Source organism: Megachile rotundata, chromosome 10 (assembly GCF_050947335.1).
Source record: "Megachile rotundata isolate GNS110a chromosome 10, iyMegRotu1, whole genome shotgun sequence".
In the NCBI taxonomy this organism is placed as follows: Eukaryota; Metazoa; Arthropoda; class Insecta; order Hymenoptera; family Megachilidae; genus Megachile; species Megachile rotundata.
The window spans coordinates 9616939-9637934 of record NC_134992.1 but is presented as its reverse complement, the minus strand read 5'-3'; the positions used below and the strand labels follow the sequence as shown (position 1 = coordinate 9637934).

At 40.1% G+C, this 20996-nt stretch overlaps 1 protein-coding gene across 8 annotated transcripts in view; it reads left to right on the top strand.

The window, feature by feature from the left end:
* Positions 1–20996, top strand: part of so (SIX homeobox 1 protein sine oculis) — a 69946-nt gene that overhangs the window by 28073 nt on the left and 20877 nt on the right. For 5 of the 8 annotated variants that reach the window (XM_012281955.2, XM_012281957.2, XM_012281961.2 and 2 more), the window contains exons 4-6: positions 13460–13931; positions 15170–15404; positions 19647–20163. In XM_012281955.2, coding sequence (XP_012137345.1) covers positions 13460–13931; positions 15170–15404; positions 19647–19834 — 895 coding nt within the window. In that variant the 3' untranslated portion in view covers positions 19835–20163. Of the gene's footprint in view, positions 1–13459; positions 13932–15169; positions 19342–19646; positions 20164–20996 lie in introns of those variants that run through there. The other 3 variants (XM_012281958.2, XM_076535910.1, XM_076535911.1) reach the window with 3 other exon arrangements.

Genomic DNA, 20996 nt, shown 5'->3' with positions numbered 1-20996 from the left:
ATTCCCAAATCTCTATATTCTCAAATCTCCAAATTCCAAAAATTCCAAGCTATTACTATTCACATCTCTCCAGATTTCCAATTGTCCACATATGTACGTCTCGACAATAATAGAGGTAACCTACCTAGCAGGATCTAGACATAGTCCTAGAAGGACATGGTAGTCCATCATCTAAGCCCATCCACAATTCTTTCTCGTGTTTGCGGAAAACAGAGGAAGCATTTTCGTGTGACGTATGTACGTATGCAACGGTATATAATGCACACACACGTTCCCTTAAACGGTGTTGAATTACGTCGTCAGGCTGGAACACAAAGCTTATGTAAGTACGTCCAAGAAGTCTCGATCTTCGTGGTGCGGTGTACCTCTTCCTTCCCCTTGCTCTTCGGACGTGATAAAGTTTCAGTTCGTAACGATATATAAATATCATTCTGATTCTTTTTTTCCTTTTTTTTTTTTATTTCGTTTAGATTTATGGTACGTAACTTGTCTAGATCGCGGCAGAACGTCTGGTTTATGCCGCGTTTCAGAAGGTGATTTCGGACGATTTTACATCGAAGATGACAGTATAGGACGTAAAAAGCGGGCTGTAAACAATGACCGCCTCGTAACGCGAAGAATTTCATGAAAATACCAATGACAATCGCCAGGGACGATGCCAAATATTTCTTCTCTAAATTGAACGAGCTACGAGAAGGTTTAAGAGCCTATAGAGAAGTCCGGCGATAAAGCCGACGCAATATTTCATACGATATTTCTTTGGGTAAGAAAGACGGAAACACGTGTTGTTGTCTGTACATCACTCGCGTGTCCTGCACGTCTGGCCCGCGCTATTTGAACAGAGAAATGCGCGATTACAATGCGCAGTACGACTGCGCATATCAGTCAGCCGCGACGCCATGCCATTTCTATTTACGCGTAACTCATCATAACAGTCCTTGACCACGAATTTTATTGCTCCACGTTTTAACTGCTACGTATTTTACGAGTTGCCATAGGTTCACAGGAACATCCCCGTGTGCCTGGCTGTCGGTTTAACGGATTATAGAAAATACTGTTCAAATAGAGATAACTCTGAGCTGAATCGTAACCATGCTGCTCCATGATTTATTCTCTACCGCTTACTATAATTTAACGAACGCTCTCGTGCAAAGCTCGCATCTCGCGTTTCCAATTTACGGTAATATCGCTGGTCGATCTCTGAAATAAGACGTCGTTCTCTTGCGACCAACGGAAGCTTGCTCGAAAATACGACCCTTGCTTGTTGCTCGGATTTACTTGGTTTTCTCTTCATATTCGAGTGTTTCAACGCTTACTTTATTCTAGTATTTTATCTGCTTTTACTCTTTGATTTTTACTTGAACGGGGAAAAAATTCTACCCGCGATAACTGATCGATTTCACCGTTCATTTACTACCTCCCGCGATAACTGATCGATCTCAATGGACTACAATTTTTACTATTTGACTGTTTTATTACTTTGTTATTTTACTGTTTTATTGTTGTATTCTATTATTTTGATCTGATCACTTGCATGAGTAATTACAAAAGAGAGCTCGAATCTAAATATTCGTGAACTTAAATTCTACTGTACTTCATAACTGCGCGTACCAATAAAGTGCGAGTGCAATAAATTAAGAGATGTAAGTTACTTTTCTTGTTTCTCAAACTGACTAGTATGAATAATTGACGTAAATTGCCCCTGTTGAATATGCCTATAAATCTTGGAACACCTTTTAATTTAATCAATCGCAAAATTTCTTCCATTTTGTTCACGTCTTCCCTGAACGGCCGTTCTGGAACAGATTTGAAGATTATAAGAAATACCAGTGTCCAGCTACCTAGCATCTCTATTCGAAAATCGAAAGACCTTTAAGGCTGCCTTTATCCCCGTCGGCGTCGCGTAACAAGCTATTTAACCAAACATTCCAGATACCGCAGCTTTGAGATTTACGAGCGAGACGCGTTTGAAATCTACGTGTCGGCAAGAATTTGGCATGAAAATGTGGATTTTCTGGCAGCCACCCTGCGACGGGCATTCTTCCATGCAATTTCCCGTCGAAATGAGCCGCGATATCCCCGTCCCGTCGGATAAATCGCCATTCATTTAGCGACGGATTTCGATGCAACCGCCACCTAGAAGGCCGATAACTCTTCTGGCCGAATGTTCGCCGGTTCTGCGACCACGGTGATTCGTCTTTCGTTTCGTTATCCCTAACGCTATGCCACCTTCGTAATTATCGCATCGTTAATCTTGCTAGTCGCTAGGGGATTTTGTTTTAAACACCGTCGAATTAGTACGTTCAATTGGAAGAGACACGAACGCCTGGATGTACTTGGTGCCGATTAATGGCGGGGTTATCAATTAGGCTCTGTAGGATGTTGTTTGTACAACGAACTTTCAGTCGGTGGATAATGAAGCGGTGGAATCGATGATTTATGGCGAAATGTTTCATTTATTTGGATTATGTAAAATCTTGACTTTAGTTTACATTGTTCGATTTGATTTATAGTGAGCAAGGATATAGGAACAATTATTTTCCCATTTTCTCTACGTTCCTAGGGAATTTTTTGAAAATTTATTTAGGGAATATGTAAAGAAAATTGTGGAGTGATACTTCGGTACATATTGTGTTGACTTAGACTTTGATATATAGGGGAAATAATGGAGGAAGATGTGGGTTTGATGCTGTTGAGTGTGACGTGCGTTGGATTTACCACGCGTTGAATTTACCGTGCGCTGAACTTGCCGTACTTTGAATTTGCGACACATAAAATTTGCAACGCGGTGAATTTTCCACGAGTGGACTTGCCGTGCATTGAATTTGCCGCACGTTAAATTTACCGTGCGTTGAATTTGCCACGTGTTGAATTTGCACGCATTGAAATTTCCACGCGTTGGGTTTGCCGTGCGTTGAATTTGCCGCATGTTAAATTTACCGTGCGTTGAATTTGCCACGTGTTGAATTTGCACGCGTTGAAATTTCCACGCGTTGGGTTTGCCATGCGTTGAACTTGCTGTGCGTTGCATTTGTCGTGCGTCGAATTTGCAACGCGTTGAATTTGTCATGCATTGAATTTGCAATACATTGAATTTTCCGCGCGTTGTATTTGCCACGCATTGGACTTGCTGTGCGTTGAACTTGCTGTGCGTTAAATTTACCGTGCGTTGAATTTACCGTGCGTTGAATTTACTGTGCGTTGAATGTACAACGCGTTGAATTTTCCATGCGTTGAATTTGCAATGCATTGAATTTTTCGGGCATTGTATTTGCCACGCATTGGACTTGCCGTGCGTTGAATTTACCGTGCGTTGGATTTGCCGTGCGTTGAATTTGCCGCGCGTTAAATTTGCCACTCGTTGAATTCGTCACACATAGAATTTGCCACGCATTGAATTTGCTACACATTGAATTCACCGCGCGTTGAATTTGCTACACATTGAATTTGCCACGCGTTAAATTTGCCGCGCGTTGTATTTGACAGTCGTCGAATTCGCTACGCATTGTATTTGCCACGCTATACTCCTGTCTACATTGCGTTCGTCCTATGTTGCACTTGTCACATTTACCACGCGTTACATAGCCCACCACATCCCAAAATTCCATACTCTTCAACTACTACCACCTTCACGATCCAGTTTACCGTATATCATTAATGCAACACCTTAAACAACACATTCCTTCCCCCCACAAAAACTATCCAATACATCACGTTCGAATCTTCTCATAACATCCCGACACAGGATATCTCATCCATAAACACGAGCACGTTCAAACGTAACTTATATCAATAAATCTATAAATAAATCACCGTTTAGACGTTTATCTGGAGTCTTTATCTCCGGCCAAGATCGATTTGCATATCGTTCGATAAAGGTCGCACACTGGGTGTTCCTCCACAGTCCTCGGATAGATTAAATCTGTTTCACGCGGCGGAATCGGTCAACAACTCATTGACATAATCATTAACAAAACTATCGTGTGAGGTAGAACGGTTCTCGTTAGAGTTTTATCATCGTGCAAGAAGAAGAATTCGAGGAGCAAGGGAAAGGACACAACATGCTCGTTCGTTTGTGTAACACGCTCATCATAGACAGAAGAAGACTACCGAGTGGCAGGTTCAACGTAATCCGGATTAAAGATTTCCGAAACACCAAAAGCGTTTTAACGCTTTGGTCCGGTTATCTGACCGAGGCGCGCGACGGCCCGCCATTTTTATTGGTCTGTCACGCGTTTAATAACCGGCGAATTAATGATATGTAGGTTTATTTGTTGTGTGAATTTGGTGGATATGTTTTGGTATTTAAGAGATTTGGAGATTTAGAAATTTGGGATTTGGTAGATTTGGAAATTTGGGATTTGATGGATTTGGAAATTTGGGATTTGATGGATTTGGAAATTTGGGATTTGATGGATTTGGAAATTTGGGATTTGGTAGATTTGGAAATTTGGGATTTGGTAGATTTAGAAATTTGGGATTTGATGGATTTGGAAAGTTGGGAAGTCTGGGTTTGAGAGATTGAGGAATTTAGGCATTGGTACATGTGGGATTTAGGTGATTTGAGATTTGGAAGTTTAGGGATTGGGGCACTTGGGATTTGGTGTGATAGGAATTTGGGGACTTAAGAATTTGGAAGTTTGGAATTGGAAATATTCAAAAATTTAAGGTTTGACAGATTCAGACATTTGGACATTTCAAAATGGAGGAATTTGGAAATTTAGAATCGGTATATTTAGAGCTTGGTGAATTTGCAAGGTAGGAATTTAGGAATTAGAATAGTTACCAATTCAATGATGGAGGTATTCAAAAATGTGTAAATTCTAAATACACAAAACTTAAAATATGTAAATGAAAACCCAGAACCCCCGAATCCCTATAATTCATCGAAAACTTGACTTCCCCGAACTTTCACGAGATTACCTGCGAATTAAAGTGGTCCGGTATTATCCTACGGGAAGGTTCAGGATTACTCGAACGTCGAGAAGGCAGGAAGGCAAACGTTGGAGGATGAAGAAGCCGGCTCGGACATAGAGCAAATTGAACATCGGTTGGCTAGTTTGTCGGCAAGGATTTTCCCAAGTATATCCCTGAAAAAAAGGCCCCGAAGCTCGCACGGTCTTCCTCTTACCCAGCTTGCCCGGCAGGTGAGCACGAAGCGCGGAAGAAGGGACTTTGCCCGGCAGCTGATTCCATAAACAGATAGGAAAGAATTTCTTCGGCCTAAAATAATGGGGATGCAGCCTACCGTGTACACACTGCCTCTGTTTACAAACTTCGAGCTCACCTCCTTTTTGAGATGGTCAAGCTTAGCTGTGGTCCAGCTTTCTTCCTTTTACCTGAACGACCCCCTACGCTAAATCTGGTTGGCCTCGCAATTTCACGGGAAAAGATCTTTTGTGAGTGGTGACTTCTTGGGGTGTTTCTTTGGAAGTTTATTGCACAATGGAGATAAGACTTGCGCTATGGAGATAATTTTTTAATTGGGTGATCTTGCGGAGGTTATGCGAAATAATGTGTTGTAATGTGAGATATGGACATTTTACATGTTATTATTCAATATGGAGGTATCGGATTTGGTGTTATTTAACGTTGACATAGTTAATGTGTGGTTATTTAACGCTGAGGTAGATAATGGTCACTTATTTAACGCATAGTTATCCGACATGTGGTTATCTAACGCACAGTTATCCGACGTGTGGTTATCTAACGCACAGTTATCCGACTTGTGGTTATCTAACGCATGGATATTCAATGTGTAGGTATTTAATTTGTAATTATACAATTTATAGTTATTCAACGTGTAGATATCTAATGCATAGTTATCTGATGTGTAGTTATCTAGCTTGTAGTTATCCATTGTGTAGTTATCAAACACATAATTATCCAACTTGCAGTTACCTAACATATCATTATCCAACATGTTAATGTCCTCCTTTTTGATCCAGTACCTTGTTATTTAACGAGTCATCATTCGCACTATTCAGTACTTGATTATCCAACGCGCAATTATTCAACGTGTCCTTATCCAACGTGTCATTATCCAAAGTGCACTTATTTGACGCATAACAAACCTCGAAACAAGCAACACAATTTGACTGAAAAGCACATTACTGACATTTAATAATTCCTTTGATACAAAAAGTAAGTGCTACACTTTCTTGATAAATCCATAATGACTTAAAACTGACTCTTAGTACCGCCTTAAAAGCTCGATGAGCAGTCGCACATACGCCATAGGGTTGTCGTTTCTTTCCTTTGTTTTTCTAACGAGTCTAATAATATTGTCTCGCGTTTCTAACGCGACGACGAGCGCAATCGGATCGCATCTCCGACGAGAATAGAAGCCGAAATCTCAGATCTCTTGGCTCGGCTTTTAGCCGGCTTTCCATGGGTCGTCTTTCTTGCTCTCTGCCCTCTGTCTCTGTTGATCCTGCGAGGCAATGGGATCTACACCGCGTTAAAGATCATTCGCGTGACATGGCATTACGCTCCTTCACGCCCTCGAAAATTCCTTTACGTATGTCGTTTGCACGCTTATAATCAGTGAGGAGAAAAGTCGGCGAAAAATCGCGTGTAGTAAAGTTGCAAGTGAGATAAAATGGCCGTCGATCGCGGACTCGGAGTACACTCGATGTGGACCTTCGGATGAGGACGTATGAAGTGAAATTCCAAATTCCAAGCTTCTCATATCTCTACATCGACAAATTTCTGGATCCCCAAATTCCTAGACGGTTAAATACTTAAATTCCCACATTTGTACCATCCTGAAGGTTCAGTGATTCTGAATGCCTTGATCTTAAAATTCTTAGGCTCCCAAATCTCTGGACCTAAAATTTTCATGTTCCTAAAATTCTACATTTTTGTATCTCTATATCACCAAATTGTAAAATCCCCAAATCTCTATCTACTGAAATTTCTACGTCTACAATGCTCAGATTGCTAAATCCCTGCATTGCCATATCTAGACACTCCCAGATCCCAAAGTTTGCAAATCAGAATGTTCCTAAATTCCAGAGCTCCTATATCCCTAAATTCCCAAATCTCTGAATCCTCAAATTCATAAATCTTCAAGTTCCTAAATCCCCAAATCCTTAGATTCTCTAAATTTTTCCAAAATTTCAATCCGCGCCAGCTGTTGAAGTCCCTGAAACCAAGCGTGGATCTCCCACCTTGGCATATTTTCGCGAAACCAGACTTGTCCGAAGTCTCCTGCGGCGTCGTATCTCGACCGGTGAATCGTTCGACACGTTGGACGGAATTAATAACGTCCTTAAACACGGCGTGCATACCACCGGCTAGTTTGTCGTAATTTGCTTTATCGTATCGTATGCGCGCGTCGTCTTTCATCGTCGGCGACAAGGAGACAAGAGGGGTTTGGCTGATTGGTGATCGGTGGGTGGCACTGTCTCGCGAGACATTTTCTCGTGTAATTTGAAAAGATCACGGCATACATTATGACGAGGTAGAAGGAGGAGAAACAAGACGGTTCAGAACCGATGATGCCCGATCATATCTGTCGGTAACGTCGGACGAGACGTTGTCTCGCGTTATGCGTTTGAAAGACACGCGTGTTATTACCTGGGTGGAAACAGACCGGACAGACCGGACAGAGAGAATGGTGCATGGCTATTCGGTCGGATTAGCATAATTCGTAATTTAATTTCCCGATAAATTTCCTATGGCGTTACTCGCGCCGGGTCGACCGAAATGAGATGGTATCGGCTTGCGCGATTCCACTAATTCGCGTCTAAGTTTATATCGCTCGGGCAGAGAGCAGCACGGGGTCGAGATAGGATCGGCCTCTCTCTTCCTCCTTCTTTTTCTCTCCTACGTTCTCCTTCTCTCGAATCCTTTTCTCTTGCGGCCGCCTCGTAAAATCGGATTATATCGGCTCTGTCGCCCCTGCGTTGTCGCACACTTTATTCGAGCCAGCCACCACACGATATCGCCCCTCCCTGACCCTCCCCTTTTGGCAAACGACCCGGGTCAGGGTTCGTGGTGTACTGCTGCGGTAATCACGTTTCTCGTTAATATATACGCTGCGCTTGTTTGCTGCCGATTAACGCGCATGCGCACCATGCTTTTCTACTTCAAAACAAATACAACTATACTTTACATATTGCATTACGTTTTTATCCGTACACAGCATACATCTTCAAGATCATATTATTTAATAAACATTGACAAGCAAAATGAAGCGATACACATGTTCAATTGAAGTTCGTTGACTATTGTTACTTTACATATTGCATTACGTTTTTATCCGTACACATTGTGTATGCATCTTGAAGATCATATTATTTAAAAAACATTGACAAGCAAAATGAAGTGATACACATGTTCAATTGAAGTTCGTTGACTATTGTTACTTTACATATTGCGTTTTTGTCTGTATACATCTTGAAGATCATATTATTTAAAAAAACAGTGACTAGGTATATTATTTAAAAAATATTTACAAGTAAAATGATGTGTTTGATACCCAAGTTAAGTTGAGGTTCATTGAGAACTTTTATCTTGAGCTGTTATTGTTCAATATTGTTAATGTTCAAACATTATTGATAATTCCATATGTTTATAACATTATGAAGACATTATTAAGGAAAATAACTGAGACAGAATTTACAATGCAATTCTAATAATAAGTAAATTTATATAACATAATAGTAACTTGATAATATGGCACAGAAACTTATTAATCAATGTTTTAATCTGACTAAATCTACCCTTGCTGGAAATCAGGTCATACTTGAAGTGTAATGAGGAATATCATTTAGATCAACCTACTAAATCTACCCCCAGCATAACAGCTAACAACTAGTCTGGATCTTAATTTAATTCATTCTAAACTAACAACTGCAACCTATTAAAATAATAAATTATATGAAGCACAAATGCTTTATATATGCCTTATCATAAAGGACAAAAATGTCAAACAACATCCTCCCAAAAACTATCTCTAAAGTCCCCAAAAAAGCACCAAAATGTCATTCACAACATCCTCCAAAACTTGTCTCTAAAGTCCCCAAACTGTCTCAGAACGTCACCCTACAAGGTAGAAAAGAATGTCAGACAAAGAAGGCTACACATAAGAAAAGAGAAAGAGTCCTTTCGACCCCCGAAGGGCCAACGATAAATCCGTTCGGCAGGTGAAAATCTTGTCGCGCGTTTAGCCCGGTTGCAGGGGTGTTCGTGTCTCGTCGTTGGTGGACGCGAAAGAATTATTTCCACGGGACACGATGCAACAGATCCCACACGTGGTGGAACAACGTTGGTTCCATGGCAAGGACAAGAGGATGGGCTTGTTTCCACCGGTACTTTCCGCGCCACCCGTTGCATGCCTGGGTCTATAACCCCGACGAGGTGTCCCCAGGTATGCCTTATCCGAGCCGAGATCACGCAGTAAATTTATCCGCGTTGCGCACCGCACCGCCACGAGGAGAACGGAATCTTTCGGGCATTATTATTTTCATTAGGATTTGTGACTCATCGCGACGAGCGGACATTTATTCGGTCGACTCGCACGACACCTACGTCATACGATTCACGCGGTCGCCATTATTTTAGCTTTTGGCGTCCTATGGACTCGTTATATTGTTCTTTAATTTTGGTCCTTGGAACACCCTCAAATTTTCCAATTTTCAGATTTATAAATTCTCAAGTCTTCAGATGTATAAATTGTCAAGTCTTAAGATGTTTTAAGTTTAAAATTGTCAGATTTCTCGACCTATGGGTATCCTCAAATTTACAAATTTCCGTATCCCCAAATTTACAAACTGAATCTTCAAATTTTTGAATTCTCAAATTTTTGTTCGTCTCTACATTTCCAAATCTCTAAATTCTTAATATTCCTAAATTCCATGCTCTCCAAATTTTAACGCATTTAATTTTCCACGCGTTGGACTTGCCGTGCGTTGAATTTGCCGTGCGTTGAATTTACCGTGCGTTGAATTTGTCACGCGTTGAATTTTCCGCACGTGTATTTGCCACGCATTGGACTTGCCGTGCGTTGAATTTGCCGTGCGTGCATTTACCGTGCGTTGAATTTGCCGTGCGCCGAATTTTCCGCGCGTATATTTGCCACGCATTGGACTTGCCATGCGTTGAGTTCGCCGTGCGTGAATTTACCGTGCATTGAATGTGCCACGCGTTGAATTTGCAATGCGTTGAATTTACCGTGCGTTCAGTTTACTACGCGTGAGATTTTCCGAGCGTTAAATTTGTCGTGCGTTGAATTTACCGTGCGTTGAATTCGGCACGCGTTGAATTTTCCGTGCGTTGAATTCACCATGCGTTAAATTTGTCGTGCGTTGAATTCGGCACGCGTTGAATTTTCCGTGCGTTGAATTTACCGTGCGTTCAGTTTACCACGCGTGGGATTTGCCGTGCGTGAATTTACCGTGCGTTGAATTTGCCGTGCGTTGAATTCACTGTGCGTTGAATTTTCCGTGCCTTGAATTTGCCACGCGTTGAATTTTCCGCGCGTTGTATTTGCCCCGCATCGGACTTGCCGTGCGTGAATTTACCGCGCGTTAAAATTCTTAATATTCCTAAATTCCATGCTTTCCAAATTCCCACACCATGGACTCCCATTTCCCCAAGCCTCAAATCTCGATGTCACAAACACCCATATTCTAAATTCCTACATCTCCAAATTCCGTTCTCCAAACTATCATTACATTGTTATCATCACTAACATTATCACATACTACTATAAAATATAAATATCGATGGCTATTGATCAATATAAACATATTAATATTGCTATTATTACTTGTACCTTTTCATGGTAAATTTTAATCATCACAATTATGAATAAATAAATATAATTTTAAAGCTACAATTCACATCTGAACATTTCACCGCCATATTGTATCGTTTCATTTCACCTTTATTTCCATTTTGTACCTAAAATGATGAGAAAAACGTGGCCCGCAATTTTATAGCCATCGGCAGACACGATGTCGTTCGAAACAACGCCGTGATAATGATCGAAGGCGCGGCTCTGGTTTTATTAATCGACCAGTTCGTAAATAAGCTCCGGTTCGAAATTCCGTTGGGTCCCCAACCGTGGCGAGATCGATTCGTTCGCTTTCCAGAAACAGAAACGGTCAGGAACAGTTTGAACGTGGGACCGTCAAGATTCTATCTTACGAAACCACACCGTGATGTCCTCGAGTCCTTAAGGTCGTCACTTGACCGCAGGATCCCCCGAAACTGTGCAATCTTTGATGTTTATCCTTATCGGATGCTTGTACCTTGTATTACCTAGATACTCTGATAAGACCAGAAACTATCTTAACAATTAATTTCGCTATTTACATACTTAACGGGAAGGTATGCGAAGGGATAATTTAAGTAACAAGGCAAGCTTATCTTCAACCTCTAACTTTTTTCAAGAATTTGATAATGTGGGAATTTGTGGAGTTAGAAGAGTAATTTAGAAATTTGTGGAGCTGAAAATTTGGTCATGTAGTTTGGTAATTTAAGACTAGTTTGGAGTTCAGGGGTTTGAGAACCTTGAAATGTGAAAATTTCAAAGAGTTTGGTAATTTAAATGGACCCTGAAGAATTTGAATAATTAGGGATTTGTGGAGTGAAAAATTTGACAATTTAAAAATTCGGTACTTGGAGGCAAAGGTAATTGTGAGTTGCAATTTCTGGGATGTGATTTGGGTAATTAAAAGGGAACCAAATGTCCGAATGCCCAAAATTCCAAATAACCCAAGTTCCTACTCGGAAAATCACATCTCGAATATAAAAATCTGCAGCTTTTTGCCAAAACCAAAATGCTGCAGATCTTTACGAGCGGACAATCGCCACATCTCGGCGTTCCTTATCGAATCGTGTTCTCATACAAAGGTTAGCAGAAACGATACGTGTGGGGCCCGTGACGGCCGTCCAGGTGGCTGCATTCCAATTAATATTCCCGACGCGGATCCTAGTCCGTATTCGTGGTTTCGCGATCCGTGCGCTCGGACGAGATTACTCGCGCTTTGGAAGCGAGTCCAATATAATTACGGACGAAAGAGGCAGAGGCCGGTGATCGGCAGTGACTCGAAGCGGAAGAGGATAGGGCCGGAGAATAATATCGTGTAAGATAATACCCGCGTCGATGCGTAAACTACCATGGAAGAGGGTACTCTGCTTCCCTCGGGTACTTGTGAATTAAGGGTAGTGAACTAACCGAGGGGTGGGGGTGAAAAAGAAACGAGGAAAGAATAGTACGTATAGCAGGGGAAGGGAGAGACAGGGAGAGACGTCTCGTAAACTCGATTTAGCAGGCTGGACCTCCTCGAAGCCCAAGCACGTGGGACCTGAACGGTCTCTAACTTTCTTTCTCTCTTTTCTCTCTCTCTCTATCCGACCTCTTCCACACTCTCTACATCCAGGTACGAGCAATCGTTAAGCGCTTGTTTTACAAGTCGTTTAGACGTGACCGCCGCGATACGGCACTGTCTCCGATGCAAGTGCCACGACACTTGTCTACGGGGTGTTTTCGAGAACCGGTCCACGTTCGCCAGGCTACCGAGATGATAACGGTCTACCTTGCCTTCGATTTTGACATTCTGGATAGTTGGTGGCTAGGTTTTGAGGGGGATAACTGGGTTTTGATGTTAGGACACTCTGGGATGGTCATTTGATGATTTGGATATTGTGGAGTTTCACTATTCATAATAACCATGTCTGGATTTGTATGTTGTTGAATAATTGTATTTAGAAATTTACAGATTCCTACATTTTTGATTCCCATGTCTCAAAATGCTTTCTTTCTAGAAATATGCGAGTCTTCATATTGCTAAATTCCTAAGTCTTCAAGCTTCTAAGTTTCAAAATTTACCCAAATCCCTTAATATCCAGGTCCACAAATATCCCAGCCTTCAATGGTTCCAGTCTCCAAATGTCCCAACCTCCAAATGTCTCAGTCTCCAAATGTCCCAACCTCTAAATGTCTCAGTCTCCAAATGTCCCAACCACCAAATGCCCCAGTCTCCAAATGTCCTAATTTCCAAATGTCCCAGTCTTCAAATGTCCAGTCTCCAAATGTCCCAGTCTCTAAATGTTCCAATTTCCAAATGTCTCAGTCTTTAAATATCTAGGTCCTAATATGTCTCAGTTTCCAAATATCCCAGCATCCAAATGTCCCAGCCTTCCAATGTCCCAGCCTCCAAATGCCCCAGTCTTCAAATGTCCCAGCCTTCAATTGCCCCAGCCCCCAAATGTCTCAGTCTTCAAATGTCCCCCTCGCCAAATAACCAAATCTCCAAATATCCAAGTCCCAAAACCACCAAATCCCCATCCTCCTAAACATCCAAATCCCTAACTCCCCAAACCTCCAATTCCATTACATCCTACCACCAATCCACATCTTTCATCAATACCCTCCACACCAAATCTCCTATCTCCACACCTAACATCTCTATCGAATCTAACCAATATCTCCATCTGTTCGCAGTGGCCAAAGAGAGGACAAAGCGCACGTCGGCGGTTTGGGCGACACAAGCAGCGAGAGCGGCGACGACACAAAGAGGCAGGCAGTTAGCCAACAGCAGCAACAGCAACCTCCCTCCTGCGCGGTTCAACAACAACAGCAGCAGCAACAATTGGTGGAGCACCAGCAGACGTCCAGCATGTACCAGCTTCCGCCTCCGGTTTCGGTTTCCAGCCCACACTCGTACCACCAAGGCCACGGCGCGACCTTGAGTCATCCTCACACACCGAGCCACCATATGCAACACCACGACACCGGCAGCGAGAGCGGCGACGACAAGCGAAACCTTCATCATCAGCTGCAACATCATCTCCAGGTCGGTGCTCATGGTACTCCTCACGGCTTGGTACATCCCACGGCGACCTTGCCACCGCCACCACCCAGCTGCGCCCAACAGAAGACCCAGTTGGACTATATGCAGTACTATAGTCCACAGGTATAGTGTGATGAACTGTTACTGCGGTTTCGTTCGGAACAGAGGGCTTATTTCAGGTGGAGGACTGTTTTGGGTTAGAGGACAATGTGTATCGTAGGTGATGTTGATGTTTGTAATCGGGGACGGTCTATATGGAGGGTCATATGGAGATTGTTTTATGGGGTAGTTAGTTAGGGTAGAATATGGGGAATTTGTATGTGATGAGTGGTAACGAAAATTTTAAGGGAGTACTTCAGGGATGGGAAATAGGGAAGTTTGGAAGTTGGGATATAGGGAAATTTAGGGATTGGGAAATAGGGAGATCTGGGAATTGGGATATAGGGAAATTTGGGAGTGGGAAATAGGGAAATTTTTGGGATTGGGAAATAGGGAAATTTGGAAGATGGGAATAGGGAAATTTGGGAGTTGGAATTTAAGGAAATTTGGGAGATGGGAATAGGGAAGTTTGGAAGTTGGAATATAGGGAAATTTAGGGATTGGGAAATAGGGAGATTTGGGAGTGGGGATATAGGGAAATTATGGAGATGGGAATAGGGAAATTTGGGAGTGGGATATAGGGAAATTGGGGAGATGGGAATAGGAACATTTGGGAGTTGGGAAAAAGGGAAATTTTTGGGATTGGGAAATAGGGAAATTTGGAAGATGGGAATAGGGAAATTTGGGAGTTGGAATTTAAGGAAATTTGGGAGATGGGAATAGGGAAGTTTGGAAGTTGGAATATAGGGAAATTTAGGGATTGGGAAATAGGGAGATTTGGGAGTGGGGATATAGGGAAATTAGGGAGATGGGAATAGGGAAATTTGGGCGATGGGAATAGGAAAATTTGGGAGTTGGGATGTAGGGAAATTTGGGAGTGGGATATAGGGAAATTTTGGGGGTTGAGAAATAGGGAAATTTGGGAGTTGGGATATGGAGAAATTTGAAAGTTAAAGAAAGTATCAAGTAGAACACCTAGAAACCAGTACTGGAATATTTTCATTTCCTCGTCTTATTCAATTTGCTAATTCAACTCCTGTTCTTTGCTTTCGATTCTAAACTAACAAATAATTCTACAATTTCCTATTAAAATAGAGCATCTTCATAAACTATCTTTCTATCGCTTGCTATTCCTCTTGCTTATCTAAAGATGCACACTTAAACTCTTTTCCTTGGGTAAAATGGCGAGATAAGGAAGCCTACATAGCCTAATCCAAATTCTGCTATGATTCTTTAACGAGAGGTTCTCTTCGATGTTGCAGGATTACCTGATCACACCAACCTCGGCGGACCTCCAGAAGTCCCTTCCGCACACGGCCACGTCGATGCAGATGGGTGCTATAGCTCCTTCCATGGGTGGGCTTAGCCCGATGGGTCCGTCGACGATGCTACCGAACACGATGCAAGGCGTGAACACTATGAACACGATGTCGATGAACGGCATGGGCATGGGTGCCTACCAGGGCATGGGTTCCATGGGGATGTCCACGTCGCACGGTAGTTATCACAGCGGTCTCGTCCTGGGTGATTATCACTCGTTGTGACCTTGGGCCCCGAGCAGTCAGGGCAAAAGGAACCAAGAGAAAACCTAACTCGTTTCGATTCGTAAAAGGGTCTGCCAACGGAATTGTTCCCGTGATGTTCGCCGAGTCGCTAAGCTTTAACAAAAGGACGTTTTGTCCCGGATTACCCGTTGGGTATACTAATCGCGCTCGGTGAATGTGTAGGTAATTAGGAAACGCGTTCTATTTCGCTCTTGAAGCGGAGAATGATTCGTCGAGACGTTCTCGATCGTAAATAAGACACAAGTCTGTTGAACATCGTGTGATTAGGCTGAGGAACACAGAATATGTTAATGCTGTTTTGGCCGATGGTGATTTAACGTGTTCAGCTATGTCTGAAGACTTCAAAGGTGAACTTGCAGGACGGGTGATTTATTAAGACATCAAATCAACTGGGTGATGTATTAAGATGTCAGACTTGAATTTACTAACTGATAGCTTGAGATGTCAAACTTAGAGAACTTGCCAGCTGATGTTTTTAGACGTTATACTTAATGAGGTGGACTGGGTGATATCTTAAGACATGAGTACTCACTATCTTAATAATATCAAACAGGGTGAAGTCAGGTCTTGAGCAAACTTAACGGATTTATCAGTTAAGTCATGTCGTGAGACATCAAACTTGGCAGACCAGCCAGGTCATGTCTTAAGGTGTCAAACTTAATGAACTCGTCAGGTCTTAAGACACCACACATAAAGAACTCACTAAGTACTTGAGAATATCAAACTGGGTGAACTCACCAGATAGGTCATACCTTAGGACGGCAAACTTAGCAAACTTACCAGCCAGGTCATGTCTTAAGAAGTCAAATTTAATGAATTGTCTTAAGACATTACACATAAAGAAATTACTAAGTGCTTAAGAATATCAAACTGGGTGAACTCACCAGACAGGTCATATCTTCAGATATCAAACTTAGCAAACTTACCAGCCAGGTCACAACTAGAGACGTCAAACTTATATGAACTTATCAGTCAGGTGATGTCTTAAGACGTTACACTTAAGGAACTCAGTAAGTGTTATTGTAAAAACATCAGACTGGGTGAACTTATCAGCCAGGTGATGTCTTAGAACTCCAAACTGAATGTCTTGAGACATCAAACTAAATGATGTCTTCAGAAATGAAGCTAGGTGGTGTCTTAAGACATAAAATTGATAGAACTTATCAGTCAGGTGAAGACATCAAACTCAATACAGAATTAGTTAATTAAAATTTGGATGTCATAAACAATTTTACAACCCATCTAAAATTATCAGTTTGTTGATATGTCATATTACGCAGTTGGGCCTGAACATGTTAACACCTCACAAAAATTGTGTTGCCAAGATGTCAAGTTTTACAAAATGTTTTCAAGACATTTCGCAGGCTGAACACTAAAATCCACACATTAAACACAAGTTATGAAATATTAATGGAAAATAAACGTGGAATGTCTTCAGCAGATGTAATCACGCGATGTCCAGACTTTTTAAGAACCGAGAAGCACCGTTGCGACCACAAAATGGCGCCCGCGTGCGCACCCACACCGTTCTCCCTACAGAGGGAGCTGATAGTAGAATATTATTATTATTATCATCGATAGTAGCCGTGGAAAGAGAGGAAAATGGAGGCAACGGGGGAAACGCTTCCGGGTGGAAAATAGCAAAAGACATGTTAGCATTTTTTTTCTTTTTCCGTACAGCGTAGGGCGCGAGACAAGCCAGAGCCTAATTACTTCCAGAAACGCGAGCCGTATGATGGCGCCGCATATTCTTTCGTTCTTTTCTTTCTTTTTTTTCCCGCGAATCCCATCGTACCCCTCTAATCTCGTAGCGAACCGTACCTTAGGTCCCTCGGAATAAGAGAACACGCATAACGTTATTTACGGTTACCAGTAGACGGTTCAGACTCTGTACAAGCTTCAGCAAACCGCTGCCAAATTCGCTTGACCTCTTCGGATGCCGTGTTGAAACGTTTGTATGAAAAATTGAAAATTAACGAGCCGCGTTCTCGTCCAACTTTGCGGGGACGTTGCATGATTGATTGGCCGAGCTATTATAGCGAGACACTCGGATTTGGACCATATTGTGATTTTGAAGGAGGTAATGAAGCGTTCTTAACACTTTGACGCCCGCTTTATTTGCAGTCAGGGATGTGGTTAGCTAAGAAAAATTGGGTGCTTTTGTATTTACAATTTCTTCAATTTATGAACTTGTAAATTTTTATTCGTGCAACTTTTCACATTCTTAAATTTTTAAATTGTTAGAAACTTATGTTCAAATATTACATAAACCATGGGAATTAAAGTGTTGAACGCTCTAATCAAACTATTGCATAACAAACAAATTTTCATAAATTAAATTAGTTAAAATTTTTGCTATTTTTCGTGAATAATGTATCTCGATTTCACGAACACGAAAAAGCACGGCAAACGTCGATGGTCCCCGAAGAACATTCATTTTCCAAAGTCCAGAATAATTCCTGAGGCGTGTACGGATCTCAGCCAGCCGCTAATTAATTAACGTCGCTATAACGAACCACACACGCTCTTCACACACCACAGTCTCCTTCCTTCCTTACACCGTATGCTTCTGTGTTTGTCCTGTGTACATATGTAGATAATACACACACGCGTAACAACACTTACACGTAATCACACGAACACACACACACATAGACACGCATCTACACGTATTCGAGAGAAGATTAAGTTAATTCTCGTCCGTACTTGAGGCGAGTACCGGGTGTTCGCGAATCAACTTCGCGGATCGCGATTTTCATTCTCTTTCTCTTTCTGTTCTGATACGCGATTATTCGAAAAACTTGCCTTATTTATGACTTTACGCTTGTTCCTCTCGTTTCTATCTCATGGTTCTATCAATTCGAGATCTTAACCGTTGCGAGACTGTTCTAGAGGTTTGTACGTGTTTTACAGTGGAGATGTTCTTTTTGTTTTTGGTGGAGGTATCTCTTCATTAACCCTTTTATTATACAGTGTATATGTTGGGGAGAATTTAGAGGTTGTTGAAAATGAGAATTGTTAGTTGATGTTCAAATTTTCAAAACTCCACATTTAAAATTCCAAATTTTCAGATTATCAAATTTTCGAATTTTTGATTTCTAAAATTCCAACTCCAAAATTTCAAAATTTTCAAAATTCTAAATTCAAAATTACCAAATTCTAAATTTGCTAAATCCACATTTTCGAACTCCAAAATTTTCAAATTTTCGAATTCTAAAATTTCCAAATTCCAAACTGTCGAATTCCAAATTTTCCAAATTCTAAATTTTCGAATTCCAAAACTTCCAAATTCCAAATTTTCGAATTCCAAAATCTCCAAATTCCAAATTTTCGAATTCCAAAATTTCCAAATTCTAAATTTTCTAATTCCAAATTCTCGAATTCCAAAATTTCCAAATTCTAAATTTTTTCGGATTCCAAAACTTCCAAATCCAAAATTTTCAAATACTAAATTTCCAAATTCCAAATTTTCGAATTCCAAAACTTCCAAATTCCAAATTTTCGAATTCCAAAATCTCCAAATTCCAAATTTTCGAATTCCAAAATTTCCAAATTCTAAATTTTCTAATTCCAAATTCTCGAATTCCAAAATTTCCAAATTCTAAATTTTCTAATTCCAAATTGTCGAATTCCAAAATTTCCAAATTCTAAATTTTCGGATCCCAAAACTTCCAAATTCCAAAATTTTCAAATACTAAATTTCCAAATTCCAAATTTTCGAATTCCAAAACTTCCAAATTCCAAATTTTCTAATTCCAATATTTCCAATTTCTAAATTTTCTAATTCCAAGATTTCCAAACTCTAAATTTTCGATTTCCAAAATTCCAAATTGGAAATTTTCAAATTCTAAATTTCCAAAATTCCAAATTTTCAAAATTACAAAATTACAAAATTACAAAATTACAAAATTACAAAATTACAAAATTACAAAATTAGAAAATTACAAAATTACAAATTTCCAAACTCCAAATTTAAAATTTCCAAATTTCCAAATTTTTAAATTTTTAAATTCAAAATTCCCAAATTTGCAAGCCTCTCGAACAGTCACCGCAGCAACGCCCAAATTCCCCAAAATTCGCGACCAATAAAATAATTTCCCGTGCACCCGGTAATTAAACTAAGTAAACACTGTCGGTAGAATAAGTTAGCACGTAAGTTATCATTTATTCGCAGTTCGCAGTCTGTACATAGAAAATGAGCAACGAGAGAAGAGCGAGAGAGAGCAGATGATGATGATGATGACGATGGAGCAAGCGACGCACGAGGAACGATTGAGAGAGAGAATGAGAGAGAAAATGAGAAAGGGTGAAACGAGAGAAAGAAAATGGCATCGTAAAGGTGATAAAGCGTCAAGAGGATGAAAAGAGTAAGAGTTTTGTTTTGTTTTTTTTTTATCGGTTCTCTATTTAAGAGGCATCTATCGCGCAGATGCTCGAAATTAATGTATTATTGGATCGGCTGCGACATTGCCTTCGAGAGATTCTTATCTAGGGATCGCTGTGGAGGGATATTTTTCCCTTTAGAATGAGTCCTCGGGACGAAACAGGGTATGCAAGAGGAAATGAGCGAAGAACGAGAGAAATACTGCTTATCGCGTAGTTTTTTGTTAATTCAGGGGAAAAATTTGATCGATTTTAGACTCTTTTTTTACACTTTTTGCTGATTTTTAATTGGGCTCATTACAGTTTTCTTTCTGAAAATTCCAAATTGTCAAAATTACAAATTTTCTCTTTTTATTTTGTGAATTTTCTGTTTCTTAAATTTTGGTCTTTTTTTTATTTGGTTTTCTGTTTCTCAAATCTTGATCATGTGAATTTTTACTGTATCATATATTAGCACGCTTTTATTCTGCAATTTTTTAAAATACACTGTAAGTTGATAACAGTAGTTTTATACATTTTTGCAAATAAATTGCAATTCAACTTTTAAAGACTGCAAAATTAAACATATAGAAATTTGATATTTGACTGAAATTTTAAACATTTTATACAGTATTGTACTGCATTTTAAATTTCAAAAAAATTATTTAACTCATGGACCTAACCTATGGTTTGAATTTTCAATATTTTTTAAATTCTCACAAAATAAGGCATTTTAACTTGAGGGTAAATTATCGTGTCTTATTAAAAATGTACTAAATTTTATTTGATTTTATTAGAAATTTTTTTATTCAGTTTTTACAGAAATTTCTTTTGAAATTTTTGCATAAATTTCTTCTTCAATTTTTGCATAAATTCCTTACTCAATTTTTGCGTAAATTTCTTGTTAAATTTTTGCAGAATTTACTTTTTCCATTGTTTTATAAATTTCTTATTAAATTTTTGCATAAACTTGATATTTAATTTTTGCACAAATTTCTTGTTAAATTTTTGCACAAAATTCTTATTAAATTTTTGCATAAATTTCTTAATTAAATTTGTACACAAATTGCTTTTTAAATTTTTGTATAAATTTCTCATTAAACTTTTGCATAAACTTGATATTTAATTTTTGCACAAATTTCTTATTAAATTTTTGCATAAA